Source organism: Mandrillus leucophaeus, unplaced genomic scaffold (assembly GCF_000951045.1).
Source record: "Mandrillus leucophaeus isolate KB7577 unplaced genomic scaffold, Mleu.le_1.0 Scaffold48, whole genome shotgun sequence".
Taxonomy (NCBI): Eukaryota; Metazoa; Chordata; class Mammalia; order Primates; family Cercopithecidae; genus Mandrillus; species Mandrillus leucophaeus.
Window position 1 is genome coordinate 1,106,379 of NW_012105142.1, and position 17,867 is coordinate 1,124,245.

The window sequence follows — 17,867 nt, forward strand, 5'->3', positions numbered from 1 at the left end:
AAAAAAAAAAAAAAAAATGTTCACAGACCCTCGCCGTCTGCCTCCTCCACGCACAAAAGGGCTTTTCCTGGGAGGCAGCTGTGGCTGTTGTAAACTCTTTGGTGGAACGAATCCCTTCTACCTTTGACTTGGGGGAATTGGGGGCAGAGAGGATATTCAGCTATCTAAACGTGTGACTCATACAGATTCTGTTTATTCGTTTGTGTGTGTGTGATTTTATTTTATTTTTTACATTCAAAAAAGTACAAATGGGGTATCGCTATGTTGCCTAGGCTGGCCTCTAACTCCTGAGCTCAAGCAATCCTTTTGCCTCAGCCTCCCAAAGTGCTAACATTACAGGCATGAGCCACCACACCTGGCCTGTGTGTTTTAATTGTGGCAAAATATACATAATACAAAATTTACCATTTTCACCATTTTTAGGTGTACTGTTCAGTGGTATGAAATACATTATTGTGCAGTTGTCACTGTCAATCTCGGCTCACTGCAACCTCCATCTCCCGGGTTCAAGCGATTCTCCTGCCTTAGTCTCCCCAGTAGCTGGGACCACAGGCGTGCACCACCATGCCTGGCTAATTTTGTATTTTTTAGTAGAGATGGGGTTTCATCATGTTGGTCAAGCTGGTCTCGAACTTCTGATCCACCTGCCTCAGTCTCCCAAAGTGCTGGGATTATAGGCGTGAACCACCACGCCCACCATCAATCTCTACACCTTTTTTTTTTTTTTTTTTTTTTTAATCATCCTGAACTGGAACTCTACCCAGTAAAGATTTAGATTGGTGTGAGGGGCCTCTAATGGGAATGGGTGGAGGTGGGAGGAGTCTGAGAATAATAATCAGTCTCCACCCATTCCCATTCTGGTTTCTATGAATTTGCCTGTACTAGGTATCTTGTATATGTGGAATCATACAATATTTGGCCTTTTGCGATTGGCTTATTTCACCTAACATATGTCTTCAAGGTTCATCCCTGTTGTAGCATGTGTCAGAATTTCTTTCCCTCTTTACGCTGAATATATTTCATTGTATGGATATACCTAGCACCTTTTGTTTATCCATTCATCAGACAATGGACACTTAGATTGCTTCCACCTTTTGGCTATTTTTTTTTTAATTTTTATTTTTTTTTCTGAGACGGAGTCTTGCTCTGACGCCCAGGCTGGAGTGCAGTGGTGCATCTTGGCTCACTGCAAGCTCCGCCTCTCGGGTTCACACCATTCTCCTGCCTCAGCCTCCCAAGAAGCTGGGACTACAGGTGCCTGCCACCATGACCGGCTAATTTTTTTGTATTTTTAGTAGAGACGAGGTTTCGCCGTGTTAGCTAGGATGGTCTTAATCTCCTGACCTTGTGATCCACCCGCCTCGGCCTCCCAAAGTGCTGGGATTACAGGCGTGAGCCACTGCGCCCGGCCAGTTGGCTATTATTAATAATGCAGCTGTGAACATGGGTGTACAAATATCTGTTCGGGTCCATGCTTTCACTTTTGGATACATACCCAGAAGAGAAATTGTTGGATCATGTGGTAATTCTATGTTGAGGAATGGCCATACTATTTTCCACAGCAACTGTGGAATTTTACATTCCCACCAACAGTGAATGAAGGTTCCAATTCACCATCTCCTCACCAATATTGTGTTCTGTTTTTTGTTTGTTTTTTTGCTTGTTTTTGATATTAACCATCCTAATGGGTATGAGGTGAGGTACCTCATTGTGGTTTTGATATGCATTTCTCTAATGATTAGTGATGCTGAGCATCTTTTCACGTGCTTCTTGGCCATTTGTATATCTTCTCTAGAAAAATATCTACTCTAGGCTAGGTGCGATGGCTCACTCCTGTAATCCCAGCACTTTGGGAGGCTGAGGAGGGTGGATCACGAGGTCAAGAGATGGAGACTATCCTGGCCAACATGGCGAAATCCCATCTCTGCTAAAAATGCAAAAATTAGCTGGGCATGGTGGCATGTACCTGTAGTCCCAGCTACTCAGGAGGCTGAGGCAGGAGAATCACTTGAACCCGGGAGCCGGAGGTTGCAGTGAGCCGAGATTGCACCACTGCACTCCAGCCTGGTGACAGAGCGAGACTCCATCTCAAGAAAAAAAAAGAAAAAAAGAAAAAAAAAAAAGAAAAATGTCTATGCTAGCCTTTTGCCCATTTTAAAATTTGCTTTTCCTTTTTGTTGTTGAGTTGTAATAGTTCTTCACATCCCTTATCAAGATATATGATTTGCAATTATTTTCTCCCATTCCATGGGACTTACATTCTCTTGATTATGTCCTTCAATGCACAAAATATTTTAATTTTCATAAAGTCCAACTTACCTGTTTTTTCTTTTGTCACCTTTGCTTTTGGTGTCATACCCAAGAAATAATTGCCAAATCTAACGTCATGAAGCTATTCTCCGGTTTCCTTCTAGAAGTTCTATAGTTTTCACTCATTATGTTCAGGTCTGTGGTCCATTTTGAGTTAATATGGCATTAGGTAAGGGTCCCACTTCATTTTTTTGCACGTGGCTATACAGTTTTTCCAGCACCATTTGTTGAAAAGACTGTCCTTTCCCCACTGAATGGTCATGGTACCCTTGTCAAAAATAATTTGACCACACATTGTTTATTTCTGGCTCTGTATTCTATTCTTTTGTCTATGTGTCTTTCTTTCTCTCTTTTCTTTTTTTTTTTTTTAAGAGACAGAGTCTCTTGCCTAGGCTGTAACACAGTGGTGAGATCATAGTTCACTGCAAACTTGAACTCCTGGGCTCTAGTGATTCTCCTGCCGCAGCCTCCCAAAGCTCTGGGATTACAGATGTGAGCCACCATACCTAGCCCTGTGTCTTTCTTTATGCTATTGCCACACTTGTTTTGAGTACTGTAGCTTGGTAGTAAGTTTTGAAATCAGGAAGTATGAGTCATCCAACTTTCTTCTTCTTCTTTCTTCTTTCTTTCTTCTTCCTCTTCTTCTTCTCCTCCTCCTTCTCCTCTTCCTCCTCCTCCTCCTCCTTTTCCTTCCTCTTTCTCCTCCTTCTCCTTCTTCTTCTTCTCCTCCTCCTCCTCCTGCTTCTCCTTCTCCTTCCCCTTGTTCTTCTTTTTTTTTTTTTTTGAAAAGTCTCACTCTGTCACCCAGGCTGGAGTGCAGTGGTACGATCTTGGTTCACTGCAACCTCTGCCTCCCGGGTTCAAGTGATACTCCTGCCTCAACCTCTTTAGTTGCTGGGACTACAGGCATGCAACACCACGCCTGGCTAATTTTTGTATTTTTAGTAGAGAAGGGGTTTCATCATGTTGGCCAGGTTGGTCTCAAACTCCTGATCTCAGGTTATCTGCTTGCCTCAGCCTCCCAAAATGCTGGGATTACAGGCATAAGCCACCACACTCGGCCTTGTTATTCTCTTTCAGGGTTGTTTTGGCTATTCAGGGTCTCTTGAGATTCTGTATAATTTACAGGATGGGATTTTCAATTTCTGCAAAAAATGTCATTTAGATTTTGGTAGGGATGGAAGTGAAACTGTAAATTGCTTTGAGTGGGACTGGCATCTTAACAATATTAAGTTTTCTAATCCTTGAACAGGGCATGTCTTTCCATTTATTTATGTCTTCTTTAATTTCTTTTAGCAATGATTTGGAATTTTCATTGTACAAATCTTTCACCTCCTTGGTTAAGTCCTAAGTATTTTTTTTTTGATGCTATTATTAATGAAGTTTTTTTTTTAGATTGTGCATGTTAGTGTATAGAAATGCAATTTTTATGTGTTGGCTTTATATCCTACTACTTTGCTAAATTTTGCTTACTTGTGCTAACAGTTTTTTGGTGGAATCTTTAGAGTTTTCTATGTATAAAGTCATATCCTCTCTGAACAGAGATCATTTTACTTCTTCCTTTCCAATTTGGATGCTTTTTATTTCTTCTTCCCTAATTGCTCTGGCGAGGATTTTCATCACTACGTTGAAGAAGTGGTGAAAGCAGGCATCCTTGTCTTGTTCCTGATCTTAGAGGAAAGTCTTTCAGTCTTTTACTATTGAGTATGATATTCCCTGTGGTTTCTTCATATATGGCTTTTATTATGTTGAAGTAGTTTCCTTCCATTTCTAATATTTTTAGTGTTTTTATGATGAAGTCATGTTTAATTTTATTACATGCTTTTTCTGTATTCATTAAGATAATTATGTAGTTTCCCCCTTCATTCTGTTAATGTGTTATATTACATTGATTGATTGATTTTCTTTTTTCTTTTTTTTCTTTTTTTTTTTTTTTTCCCAGAGATAGAGTCTCACTTTATTTCCCAGGCTGGAGTGCAGTGGTGAGATCTTGGCTCACTGCATCCTCCAACCTCCACCTCCCGAGTTCAAGCAATTCTCCTGTCTCAGCCTCCCGAGTAGCTGGCATTACAGGTGCGTGCCACCACACTTGGCTAAGTTTTTATATTTTTAGTAGAGATGAGGTTTCACCATGTAGGCCAGGCTGGCCTCAAACTCCTGACCTCAAGTGATCCGCCCACCTTGGCCTTCCAAAGTGCTGGGATTACAGGTGTGAGCCACCACGCCCAGCCACATTGATTTTCATATGTTGAACATTTCTTGCATTCTAGGAATATGTCTCACTTGGTCATGGTCTATAATCCTTTTAGTGTGCTGTTAAATGCAGTTTGCTAGTATTCTGTTGAGGATTTTTGCATCTGTGTTCATAAGGTGCATCAGTGTATAGTTTCTTGTAGTGTTTATGTCTGGCTTTGGTATCAGGGTAATTTTGGCCTCATAGAATGACTTAGGATACACATCCTCTTCTGTTTTTTGGAAAAGTTTGAGAAGAAGTGACGTTAATTCTTTTTTAAATGTTTAGTAGAATTTTATTTATTTATTTATTTATTTATTTATTTATTTATTTATTTGAGATGGAGTTTCACTCTTGTTGCCCAGGCTGGAGTGCAGTGGCGCAATCTCAGCTCACTGCAACCTCTGCCTCTTGGGTTCAAGTGATTCTCCTGCCTCAGCCTCCCGAGTATCTGGGATTATAGGCGCCCACCACCACACCCAGCTAAATTTTGTTGTTGTTGTTGTATTTTTAGTAGAGACAGGGTTTCACTGTGTTGGCCAGGCTGGTCTTCAACTCCTGACCTCAGGTGATCCACCTGCCTCAGCCTCCCAAAGTGCTGGAATTACAGGCGTGAACCACCGCACCCAGTTGTTTGGTAGAATTTATCAGTGAAACCATCTGATCCTGTACCTTTCTTTGTTGGGAGGTTTTTTAAAATTGCTGGTTTAATCTTCTTACCAGTTATAGGCCTATTCAGATTTTCTATTTCTTTATGATTCAGTCTTGACAGCTTGTGTTTCTAGGAATTTGTCCATTTCATTAAGTTCTCCAATTTATTGTATATAATGGTTTGTAGCACTCTTATAATCCTTCTTATTTCTGTAACATTGTCCCCTCTTTCATTTCTGATTTCATTTATGAGTCTTCTCTCTTTTTATAATCAATCTAGCTGAAGGTTTGTGAATTTTGGTGATCTTTTTGAAAAACAAATTGTTGAGTTTTTATTTTCTTTATTGTCTTTCTATTCTAAGTTCTATTTATATTTGCTGTAATCTTTATTATTTCCCTCCTTCTGTTACTTTGAGTTTACTTTGTTCTTTCTTTTCTAGTTTCTTAAGGTATAAAGTTAGGTTTTGATTTGAGATCTTTCTTCTCTTTTAATATAAGCATTTATGCTATAAATTTTCCTCTTAGTTCTGCATTTGCTGCAGCCCATAAATTTGGTATGTTATATTTCATTTTTATGTATCTGAAGATATTTTCTAGTTTTCCTTGTGATTTCTTCTTTGATCCATTGGTTGTTGAAGGGCGTACTGCTTAATTCATGTGTATTAGTACACTTTCAAGTTTTCCTTCTGCTATGGATTTCTAGCTTCATTCCATTGTGATCAGAAAAGATACTTTGTATGATTTCAATATTTTAAATTTATTAAGATGTTTTTCTGAATTAACAAATAGAGTATTCTGAAGAATGTTCCATGTAAACTTGTCAAAAATGTTTATTCTTCTGTTGCTGAATGGAGTATTCTGTGTATGTCTGTTAGGTTCAAGTGTTCTGTCATCTGTTGTTTAAACCCTTCCTTCCTATTGATCTCTCTCTGTTTATTCTATCCATTATTGAAGGTGGGACATTAAAATCTCCTACTGTATCATAGACTTGTCTATTTCTCCCTTCAATTCTGTTGATGTTTTCTTCACATATATGGAAACACTGATATTTGGTGCATATATGTTTATGAGTGTTATATCCTCTTAGTAAATTGACCCTTTTTATATAATGTCCTTCTTTGTGTCTTGTAACAGTTTTTGACTTAAAATCTATATTAATTGGTATTAGTATAGCCACCCTTACTCTCTTTCAGTTACTATTGCATGTGGAATATCTTTTTTTCATCCTTTCACTATCAACCTATTTATGTCCTTAGAGCGAATATGAGTCTGTTGCAGAGGGCATGTAGTTGGATCCTGTTTTTGATTTAGCACTGACTTTTCCCATTTTTCTGTTTTCTTTCTATGTATCCAAAAGCTTTTTTGTTTTAAATTTCCTCCATTATTTCCTTTCTTTATGTTTAGTTAATTTTTTTTGTAATGACATGTTTCATAGTCATTACTCAACAGTACTGATTTTTCAATGTTGTTCAACACCAAGCCAAGTAGTGTATTATGCTATCTCTTTTTCTCTTTTCTTGTACAACATCTTGTGTTTCCTAGAGTTTCTTGCTTTTTTTTTCTTTCTTTTTTCTTTTGTTTTTTTGAGATAGAGTCTCGCTCTGTCACCCAGGCTGGAGTGCAGTGGTGCAATCTTGGCTCACTGCAAGCTGCGCCTCCTGGGTTCACACCATTCTCATGCCTCAGCCTCCTGAGTAGCTGGGACTACAGGCGTCCACCACCATGTCCGGCTAATTTTTTGTATTTTTAGTAGAGACGGGGGTTTCACCGTGTTAGCCAGGATGGTCTCGATCCCCTGACCTCGTGATCCACCTGCCTCGGCCTCCCAAAGTGCTAGGATTACAGGTATGAGCCACCGCACCCAGCCACTTTTGTTTTTCTTTATGAAAAAATTTGAACATTCCTTTTTTAAACTCTCCATCATATTATGTATTCTGGCAGTCCCCACTGTTATTATCAGAAAACTCTCTTATAAAGGTTTTCATTCTCTCTCTTTATTCTAGACAGGTTTCTCACTAAGCCTATTGCATACCTCTTATCCTGGATTTCCTTCATTGCCATCTTGAGTTTTATCCCCTATTTCTTGGATTCCTTATGTTCTTTCTTGGTTTAACCCTTAAGTTTGTTGAAACACATTTTCAAGTAATTATCTTAAAAAAGTCTGTGATAGACAAATTTTCTATATTCTTGTATGTCTGAATATTTAATTGACCGTAACACTTGATTAATTCATGGTTGCTTATAGACTTTTGGATAAAATATTTTCCCCTTAGAATTACTGTAAGTTAAAATATAATCCAAATGTTATTTTTAATTTACCCTTCTAACTTTGTTATATATTGGTAATTTGTAAAATTCCTTACTTTTCATTGTGAAAACCATCAAATCTATAAAAATCAGAGGAATAGTACAAAGTATATGCATGTATCTTTCCCATACATTGGTTAATCATTAAATTTGCCACATTGACTTTATATCTGTCTACACACACACAGTTTTTCTGAACCATTTGAAAGTTTCAAATATCATGTCAGTTCAATCCTAAGTGTATATCCTAAGAACAAAGATACACTCAGATATAACTGTTGTACCCAATAAATTAATGTAGATAAAAGAGTATCATCTAATTGATATAGTCCACATTCGTCTCTCCAGTTATTCAAATAACCTTCACCACAACTGTTTATTTTGTCAGTTCATGATTCAGTTGTGTTTAGTGTTCACTCCCTTTGAAGTATAAAGGTATATCTCATCTGTCTTCTAGCATTTGGTGTTCGTGATACAAAATCTGATTCCTATTCCTTCGTGAGTGGTGTTTTTTTTTTTTTCTTTCTTTCTTTCTGAAAGCTTTTGGTCAAGTGTGGTGACTCACAACTGTAATCCCAGGACTTTGGGAGGCTGAGGTGGGAGGATCGCTTGAGGCCGAGAGTTAGAGACCAGCCTGGGCAACATGATGAGCCTAGTGAGAACCCTGTGTCTACAACAACTTAAAAATTAGGGCATGGTGGTGCATACCTGTAGTCCCAGCCACTTGGGAAGCTGAGGTGGGAATTGCTTGAGGCTAGGAATTTTCCTGGGTGACAGAGTAAGCACCAAAAGAAAGAAAAAAAGAAAGAGAGAGAGAGCGAGAGAGAGAGAGAGAGAGAGAGAGAGACAAGGAAAGGGGAAGGGGAAGGGGAAGAGGAAAGGGAAAGGAAGAAGGAAGGAGGGAGGGAAAGAGAAGAGAAAGAAAGGTTTTAGGATCTTTCCTCTTCCTCCCAGGATTCTGAAATTTTGCAAAGGTTCGGGTCTTTTAAAAGCCCTTGTCCTGTTTGCTTGGTAGATTCTTTTGATCTGGAAACTTCTATCTTTAACTTTTGGGCAATTTTGTTTTGTTGTCCATTTGATACTTTTTTCCCTTTGATTTCTATCTTTCTCTATCTGGGACACCTGTAAACTGGACCCCCTGGATAAATCTTTCATATCTCTTTTCTTTCATGTCTTCCATCTCTGTCTTTTTGTCCTACTTTATGGAAGCCTTCTTCTGTTTTATCATCTGACCTTTCTCTTGAATTTATTTAAGCCATCATATTTTTGTTTTATAAGAACACTTTCTTGTTCCCTTATTGCACTATTTAAAAATTTATTTATTTACTTATTCTCCTTACTCTGTTTATGCAGCATTATCGTGCTGTTTGCATACTATCTTGTTCTTGATTTTTGAATGTAATAACTTCTTAAATATTGTTATAATAATAATTGGAAAACATTTAAACATCCTCTTTCATTTCCTGAGTTAGTCCTCTTTCTTTTGAGGTTGTTTTTATTCCTAATTATTTTTCTTGACCTCTGTTGTAAGGGTACCCGAGATTTGTTTAAATTAGATATGGGAAGACATACAGGCACGGAAATGACTGTCATGAAGGAAAAAGCTTAGATTCACAGACTGCCAGAAACAGGAGGCAGGGCATACCACACAGGGGCCAGGGGCAAGTCATGAGGCAGAGGGAACAGGGTGAAAATGGATGAGAGCCTTTTTTGTGAGTTCTGTGAGAAGGAACAGGTGAGGCAGATACGCAGGCTCAGGACTGGCTAGTTTAATTTTTGTGGGCTCTGCCCCTAATTGTCTGGTGCCGGGCCCTGGGGTGACTAGGGCAGGGAAATAGTTGTTCTGAGTGTAACAGCCCTGTGAGGGCCCTGAAACCAAGGTGGTTGGGGAATAACCCCTGGATTGACTGGTGTGCATCTGAAAGCTGTGCTCACAGGACAGTCATTTACTATCTTTAGGATTTGGCTAGCCCTGGGAGGGACCATCCTTCCAGGGTCAGCAAGGCCCCAAGATGTCAGAGCATCAAAAACAGAAACTAGAAAATGCATGGTAGATACCATGGAATACTATGCAGCCATAAAAAAGAAAGAAATTATGTTCTTTGCAGCAACACGGATGCAGCTGGAGGCCTTTATCCTAGGCAAATTAACACAGAACAGAAAACCAAAAATTGCATGTTCTCACTTAGAAGTGGGAGCTAAATATCGGGTGCACATGGACATAAAGAAGGAAACAACAGACACTGGGGACTCTGAAGGTGGGAGGGAGGGAGGAAGGGAAGAGCGGAAAAACTCTCTATTGGGTACTATGTTCATTATATAGGTAACAGGATCAATAGAAGCCCAAACCTCAGCATCATGCAATGTACTCATGTAACAAACCTGCACATGGACCCCTGTATCTAAAATTTTTTAAAAAAGAAAACATGGTTATTACAGTCTCTCCCACATGGCATAGGCTCTCATTAGATAGTTGGTGGTCCTTGATTAGCCTGTTCATTTTTTTTGGGCAGGGAATGGGAAATGGACTCTTGCTCTGTTGCCCAAGCTGGAGTGCAGTGGTACAATCTTGGCTTACTGCAACCTCTGCCTTCCTGGCTCAAGCGATTCTCCTGCCTCAGCCTCCTGAGTAGCTGGGACAACAGGTGGGCGCCACCACAGTCGGCTAATTTTTGTATCTTTAGTAGAGATGGGTTTCACTGTGTTGGCCAGGCTGGTCTTGAACTCCTGGCCTCAGGTGATCCACCTGCCTTGGCCTCCCAAAGTTCTGGGATTACAGGTGTGAGCCACCACACCCGGCCTAACCTGTTCATTTTAAAGGAGAAAGCAAGAAAGATTTAATTAGGAGCTCCAAGTACATGGGTGGGTTTACTGACTGGCAAGAAGCCAGCTGAAAAGCTGAGCTATGTGAACTTGCCGTTACAGGTGGAATTATTTCCCTGCAAAAAGATACGTTGCAGTCCTAACCCCCAGTATCTTAGAATGTGACCTTGGAAATAGGGTCTTTACAAAAGTAATCAAGTTAGAATGAGGTCATTGGGAGCGGGCCCTAATCCAGTATCACTGGTGTCCTTATAAAAAGGGGATATTTGGTCCAAGCACGGTGGCTCACGCCTGTAATCCCAGCACTTTGGGAAGCCAAGACGGGTGGATCACCTGAGGTCAGGAGTTCGAGACTAGCCTGGCCAACATGGTGAAACCCCGTCTCTACTAAAAATACAAAAATTAGACAGGTGTGGTGGCGCACACCTGTAATCCCAGCTACTCGGGAGGCTGAGGCAGGAGATTCGCTTGAACTCAGGAGGCAGAGGTTGCAGTGAGTTGAGATTATGCCACTGCACTCCAACCTGGGCAACAGAGGGAGACTCTGTCTGAGACCAAAAAAAAAAAAAAAAAAAAAAAAAGTGGGAGGTAGGGAGAGGGAGGGAAATTGGAAAATTTGGACATAGAGACAGACATACACAGGGGAAGATGACCATGATTGGAATCATGTATCTGTAAGCCAAGGAGTGCCAGAGGTTACCAGCAAACCACAAGTAGCTAGGAAGAGATGGCCTGCAGGTTTCAGAAGGAGTGTGGCCCTGCTGACACCTTGATACCACACTTCTAGCCTCCAGAACTGTGAGACAATATTTTTTTTAAGAAAGAGACGGGGTCTCATTCTGTTGCCCAGACTGGACTCTGAACTCCTGATCCTCCTGCCTTGGCCTCCCTAGGAGTTGGAACTACAGGTGCACACCATCATGTCCAGCTCTTTAAACATTTTGCAGAGATGGGGTCTTGCTGTGTTGCCCAGGCTGCTCTCAAACTGCCGGCCTCAAACATTCCTCCCACTTTGGCCTCCCAAATCCCTCCCGAATCCCTGCTTGGATTACAGGCACAAGCCAGCATGCCCAGCCTGATTTTTCAGAAAGGAAAATTGTTATCATCAGGTACTGCAGTACTTCTTTCTGCAAGGCCAGCAATTTTCTTTTGTCCTAAGCCACTCAGTTTGTGGTAGTTTTATATGGCATCCCTAGCAAACTAATTACACATTTCTTTCTTTCTTTCACCCTCCCTCCTTCCTTAGCCCCAGCCCCAGAATTGGGGCTAAGCCCCAGAGGGTTTCTTGGCTTTGCCCAAGAGAGAATTCCAGGACAAGCTGGTGGTGTTAGATAGCAACCTTTCTTGAAGCGGTCGTGACCCCACAGGCAGTGTGCCCAGAGGAACAGCTCAGAAGCAGTGCTGCAGCCACATTTAGACCCACTTTTAATTATATGTAAATCAAGCGGCAGATTATGCAGAAATTTCTAGAAAAGGGGTGGTAACTTCCAGGTTTTTGGGTCATTGCCATGGAAACGGGCAGTAATGTTTAGGTGTTACCATGGAAATGGTAAACTGACATGACGCACTGGTGGGCATGTCTTATAGAAAGGAGCTTCCAGCACGTCCCTGTCTTAGCTAGTCTTCAGTCTGGTCTGGTGTCCAAGCCCCCACTCTGGAGTCTGTTCTGCCTCCTACCTCATTTTCTCACTCTGAGACCTAGGCTGACAGAGCAGCTGTCATCTCAATGCTACCAAGTACCATGGAAGAGACAACCGAGTGACCTGCACACTGTCCCTTTAATTTTTTTTTTTTTTTTAATTGGAGATGGAGTCTCGCTCTGTCACCCAGGCTGGAGTGCAGTAGTGTGATCTCGGCTCACTGCATCCTCTGCCTCCTGGGTTCAAGTGATTCTGCTGACTCAGCCTCCTGAGTAGCTGGGATTATAGGCACGTGCCACTGCACCCGGTAATTTTTGTATTTTTACTAGAAATGGGGTTTCACCATGTTGGCCAGGCTGGTCTCGAACTCCTGACCTCAAGTCATCCGCCTGCCTCGGCCTCCCAAAGTGCTAGGATTACAGGCATGAGCCACCGTGCCCGACCTGTCCCTGTAAGTTTCCAGCCAGAGATGATAGCCATCATTTCTCTTTACATTGTGTTGGCCAAAGTGAATCATGTGACTATGCCTAAAATCAAAGCGGGTGGGGAAGTGCAGTCCTACCCTGTGACTGGAAAGTGAATCAGGGAGGGAGGGAAGAAGGGAGGAAACAAGGAAGGAGGAAGGAAGGAAGGTTGGTAAGTAGGAAGGGAAGGAAGGGGGGAGGCAGGGATGGAGGGAAAAGGAAGGATGGGAGGGAGGAAAGGAGAAGGAAGGAAGGGAGGAAAGGAGAAGGAAGGAAGGGAGGAAGGGAAAGAAGGAAGGAAGGAAGGAAGAGCAGTGGCTTGCACTTGTAGTCCCAGCTACTCAGGAGGCTGAGGTGGGACGATTGCTTTAAGCCAGGAGTTCCAGACCAGCCTGGGCAACATAATGAGACCCTGTCTCCGCAAAAAATTTAAAAAGGGAGGGAGGGAGGGTGGGAGGGAGAAGCTGCTCTGGGCAGGCTGCATTGCTTTCGTGATGCATTCCACTGTGCACACAGGTGATCTAGCCAGTGCATCTTACAGTTTCTTTGTGTTTTTCTGTTACTTCCATTTCTTGCTTCTTGGTGCAGCAGCAGCACAATTACTCTGAGAAGCCCACAGGGTCAGAGCCTGCAGAACAAGTCGGTCCGTCTGCAACGCTCAGCCCCATCTTTCTCTTCCCACTTCAGGCCACCTCCTCTGCACTGATCTCCAAGGAACCCCAAATGCCCGGAGTCCTGGTGTCTCCTGCAAGCAGCAGAGGGAGCCCACACTCTATCAAAAACGATTGAGTTTCTCATTATACTACAAAGCAGAAAGTACAATAACTGTTGTTTTCTTCTTCTTCTTTTTTTTTTTTTTTTTTTTGCCACGCAGTATGTCCTTACAGATGAAGCTTTAATTTCCCTCGTCCATCTCTGTTGCTGTAAATTTATGCTCCGTTATGGTTCCATATGCCCGATGCTCTCCGAGAAAGCCACGGCGGGCTTGCGGGGAGCGTGGGCTTCAGAGCTGTGTGTGCAGTATGTGGAATTGCAGATTGCTACCTGGCAAACTTAAAGGTTATGTCTTCACAGGTTGTTTTAGAGCCGTTTATTAGCCATGATCCTGCGTGGATCAGTCGTGATGTCATGGAGAAGGTGCCGTGGAACTCACTGACAATCATGAAATGCAAGAAGCAGAAGCAGAATTTGGTCCATTAAAAAAATAAAGCTGGCTGGGTGCAGTGGCTCACGCCCGTAATCCCAACACTTTGGGAGGCCAAGGCAGGCGGATCAACTGAGGTCAGGGGTTCAAGACCAGCCTGGCCAACATGGTGAAACCCCATCTCTGCTAAAAAAAAAAAAAAATACAAAAATTAACAGAGTGTGGTGGTGGGTGCCTATAGTCCCAGCTACTTGGGAGGCTGAGGCAGGAGGATCACTTGAACCTGGAAGGGGGAGGTTGCAGTGAGCCAAGATTGCACCACTGCATTCCAGCCTGGGCAACAGAGCAAGACTGTCTAAGAAAAAAAAAAAAAGAAAGCTGAAAGCCTCTCATCGAAAACTAGTTATAGTCTTTTACTTGAGAAGGAGCTCCGTCCAAGCTTTTGTGGCCACTTACTGGGATGACAGCTTCCTTCACCATGAGATGGCCATACAGGAGGGTGAGGAGATGGCTATATTACCTCGTCAGGATGTCCTTGTCATGGCTAGAAAGCAACAGACTGGCTGTGCATGGTGGCTCACGCCTGTAATCCCAGCACTTTGGGGGCCGAAGCAGGAGGATTGCTTGAGGCCAGGAGTTCAAGACCAGCCTGGGTAACATAGAGACCCTTGTCTGCACAAAAAAAAAATAAAAATAAAAAAAATTAGCCAGGCATGGTGGTATGTGCCTGCAGTCCCAGCTATTCAAGGAGGCTGAGGCAGGAGGATCCCTTGAGCCCAGGAGGTCGAGGCTGCAGTAGCTATGATCATGCCTCTGCTCTCCAACCTGGGCGACAGAGCGTGACTTTGTTAAAATAATAAATAAATAAGCTGGGCAGTGGCTTGCACCTGTAGCCCCAGCTACTTGGGAGGCTGAAGTGACAAGATTACTTGAAGCCAAGAGTTCGAGACCAGCCTGGGCAACATAATGAGACGCCCCCGTCTCTGCAAAAAATTAAAAAATAAGCCAGGCATTGTGGTGTGCCCAGGAGTTCAAGGTTGAAGTGAGCTATGATTGTGCCACTGCGTTCCAGCCTGGGAGACAGAGTGACATCCTGTCTTAGAAAAAAAAAAAAAGAAAGAAAGAAAAAGAAAAGAAATGAAAGTTTGCTGGCTAATAGGAAGCAGGCTATTTTAAGAGCCTCCTGGGCTCCTTTAGTTTTGGAGCACCCATTACATGAAATGTTAAATAGAAATGCACCCCATTCCACATCCAATATAATGCATATAAAAAATAATAAATGACAACGCAAGGGCTTGGATTTCAGTCTCATCAAGTGTATTCATCTTGACTGCATTTTTTTCTCTGTAGTCTGGCACCAATACATTTTTTTTTCATTCCTGGCCATTCATGCCCCCCATGGGCCTTTAGATAGCTCTCAGTTCTGGGTCTTAATTCTGGGGAACTTGTTGCAGACAGGGGTCCTGTATGATTGGGGACCAAGATGAAATTTGATCGTAGCTTCCACCTGCCTCATCCAAACAGAACCAACCTCAAACGAGATGAGGAAGACCTTCCTCTCCTCAAATAAAATTTGGAAGACTCTCACCTGTCCTTAAAAACATCCTGGCCGGGCGTGGTGGCTCACGCCTGTAATCCCAGCACTTTGGGAGGTTGAGGCAGGCACATCGTGAGGTCAGGAGATCGAGACCATCCTGGCTAACACGGTGAAACCCTGTCTCTACTAAAAATACAAAAAAATTAGCCGGGCATGGTGGCGGGCGCCTGTAGACCCAGCTACTCAGGGGACTGAGGCAGGAGAATGGTGTGAACCCGGGAGGCAGAAGTTGCAGTGAGCTGAGATTGCACCACTGTACTCCAGCCTGGGCGACAGAGCGAGACTCTGTCTCAAAAAGACCAAACCAAAACAAAAACAAAAAATGTCCTGAGAAGGTGATTCTTTGGTTCCATCTAGTAACATTACTAACTCACTCATTCATTCAAGAGATATTTTTAGTTTTTAGAGATGGGGTCTTGCTGTGTTACTCAGACTTGTCTTGAGCTCCTGGCCTCAAGTGATCCTTCCACCTCAGCCTCTTAAAGTGCTGGGATTGCAGGTGTGAGCCACTATGACCTATTTTAACTTTTGCAGAGATGGGGGTCTTGCTTTGTTGCCCAGGCTGGTCTCGAACTCCTGACCTCCAGCGATCCTCCCACGTTGACCTCCCAAACTGTTGAGATTAGAGGTGCGGACCGTGGTGCCTACCCTCAGTCCTCATTTTCTTTGACACCTGGAGAGTACCCAGGTCCTCCTAACAGTCTCAGGCTGGCCCTGGCTCATGTCCTTTGGTACCTCCAAGTGTCTGTGCAGACCATCCAATCTGTTGGGAGGGTCTCCTGCTATTCACCAGACTAACTGCTATTCATCCCACTCCAGCCCCACAAGGGATATGCCAATATCTGGCAGTGCGTTGGGAAATGCGTAACAAAGTTTCTTGGAACAAACAAAAGGAAAAGAAACAAAAGAAACCCTGATTTGTCACATTTGCTGCTTCCCGTGGTGTAAATACTTTCACCATGGTCAATTTCAGGTTGCGGATGTGAGGTCACTGGACAGGGAGCTGAGTTGGGCACAGTAGCACGTCATTATATTGTATTCCCACCATAGAGACACAGCAGATGTAAATAACATCAGAGCAAATGTGAGAGTAGAACATAGTAAAATAATCAGGAGTGATGCTTTAGGTATTTAGTACCTTCGTATTTTAATGCAATACTTAATTATAAGCTCTTTTTTTTTTTTTTTTTTAAATAATGACTATGTTTAAAAACCAGCTTATGGAGCAGGTGCTGTGGCTCATGCTTGTAATCCCAGCACTTTGGGAGGCTGAAGTGGGTGGATCGCTTGAGCTTAGGAGCCCAAGACCAGCCTGGGCGACGTAGTGAAACCCTGTCTCTACCAAAATACAAAACATTAGCTGGACATGGTGGCATGCACCTGTAGTCCCAGCTACTCAGGAGGCTGTGGTAGGAGGATAACTTGAGCCCAGAAGGTGGAGGTTGCAGTGAGCTGAGATTGCGCCATTGCACTCCAGTGTGGGTGACAGAGTGAGACCTTGTCTCAAAAATTAACAAAACAAAACAAAACACAGCCTGCACATTTTCTGAAAATTTAACAATTGACTCTTGCAATCCAGTAGGAATTGAATCCAGCACACAGTGAGGGTAAAAATCCTCTGGGTAGACTAGGATGGTATATGGATACAGCAAAAGTGGTAAATGTGGTGAGCAAATGACCCTCGTCTGGGAGGCCGTGTGGGCTGGGGATACACACACTAACTAGCTGGAAGCCTCCCATGGGAATGAATGAGTAAACTGCGCCAGAGGCATGAGACAGTTCTGATGTCTTCCAAAGCTGCATGCTGATTCTTAGACAACCGTAAGCCTTGTCTCCGTGCCCTTACTACGCCTTTTCCTGAATGGGTTCTAGGTGGGCTCTCTGGGTGCATGCAGGTAGCCATGGGCTGGTCTGTGGGCTACGACATTCTAAAGTGCCCCGGCTGTCTTTGGGAGCCCAAGTGACTTCCTGGGCTCAAGGAGCATGGGGCAGTGTGACCAGGGCTGATTTTGGAAATAAAGGGCAGGAAAAACTCTGTGTCAGAGGGTCTATACCTCCCCTGTGTGATGGCACTAAGTACCCTCCTGGGCTCAATCGTCTTCCCTGCCATTTACACAGACCTGTTTCTTCCTGAGGTTGTGCTGAAATATTTCAATTCATGAGAAAGTTAGCCCTTACTCCTTAAATAATCATGTATTTGCTACAATGGACTACTATCACCCAAATTCTCAATTAATATAAGATTAATTAAATGATGATGATTATTATTTTAGAGACAGAGTCTTACTCTATCACCCAGACTAGAGGGCAGTGGTGTGATCACAGCTCACTGTAACCTTGAACTCTTGGGTTCAGTCAATTCTTCCACCTCAGCCTCCGGAGTAGCTGGGCCTGCAGGTGCATGCCGTCATGGCTGGCTAATTTTAAAATTTTTTTTGTAAAGACGAGACCTTACTATGTTGCTGTGGCTGGTCTTGAACTCCTGGCCTCAAGCAATCCTTCCACCTCAGCCTCCCAAAGTGCTGGGATTACAGATGTGGGCCCCTATGCCCAGCTCAATTAAATTATTCATTACAAACTTAAAGATTCTCTTTGTGATAGAATCATTTCAGAGTGAAAATCCAAAGGTCAACTGGTAATGAAGATATGTCAAGACATGTATTCGCTTGGTGCAAAAGTAATTGCATTTTTTGCGATC

At 42.8% G+C, this 17,867-nt stretch overlaps 1 protein-coding gene across 1 annotated transcript in view; it reads right to left on the reverse strand.

Annotated features, from left to right (window-relative positions):
- PDCD5 (programmed cell death 5) overlaps positions 1–13,096 on the reverse strand; it is a 20,525-nt gene extending 7,429 nt beyond the window's left edge. The window contains exon 1 of the mRNA XM_011995284.1: positions 13,032–13,096. Coding sequence (XP_011850674.1) covers positions 13,032–13,096 — 65 coding nt within the window. The remainder of the gene's footprint in view (positions 1–13,031) is intronic.
- Positions 13,097–17,867: the final 4,771 nt, after the last annotated feature.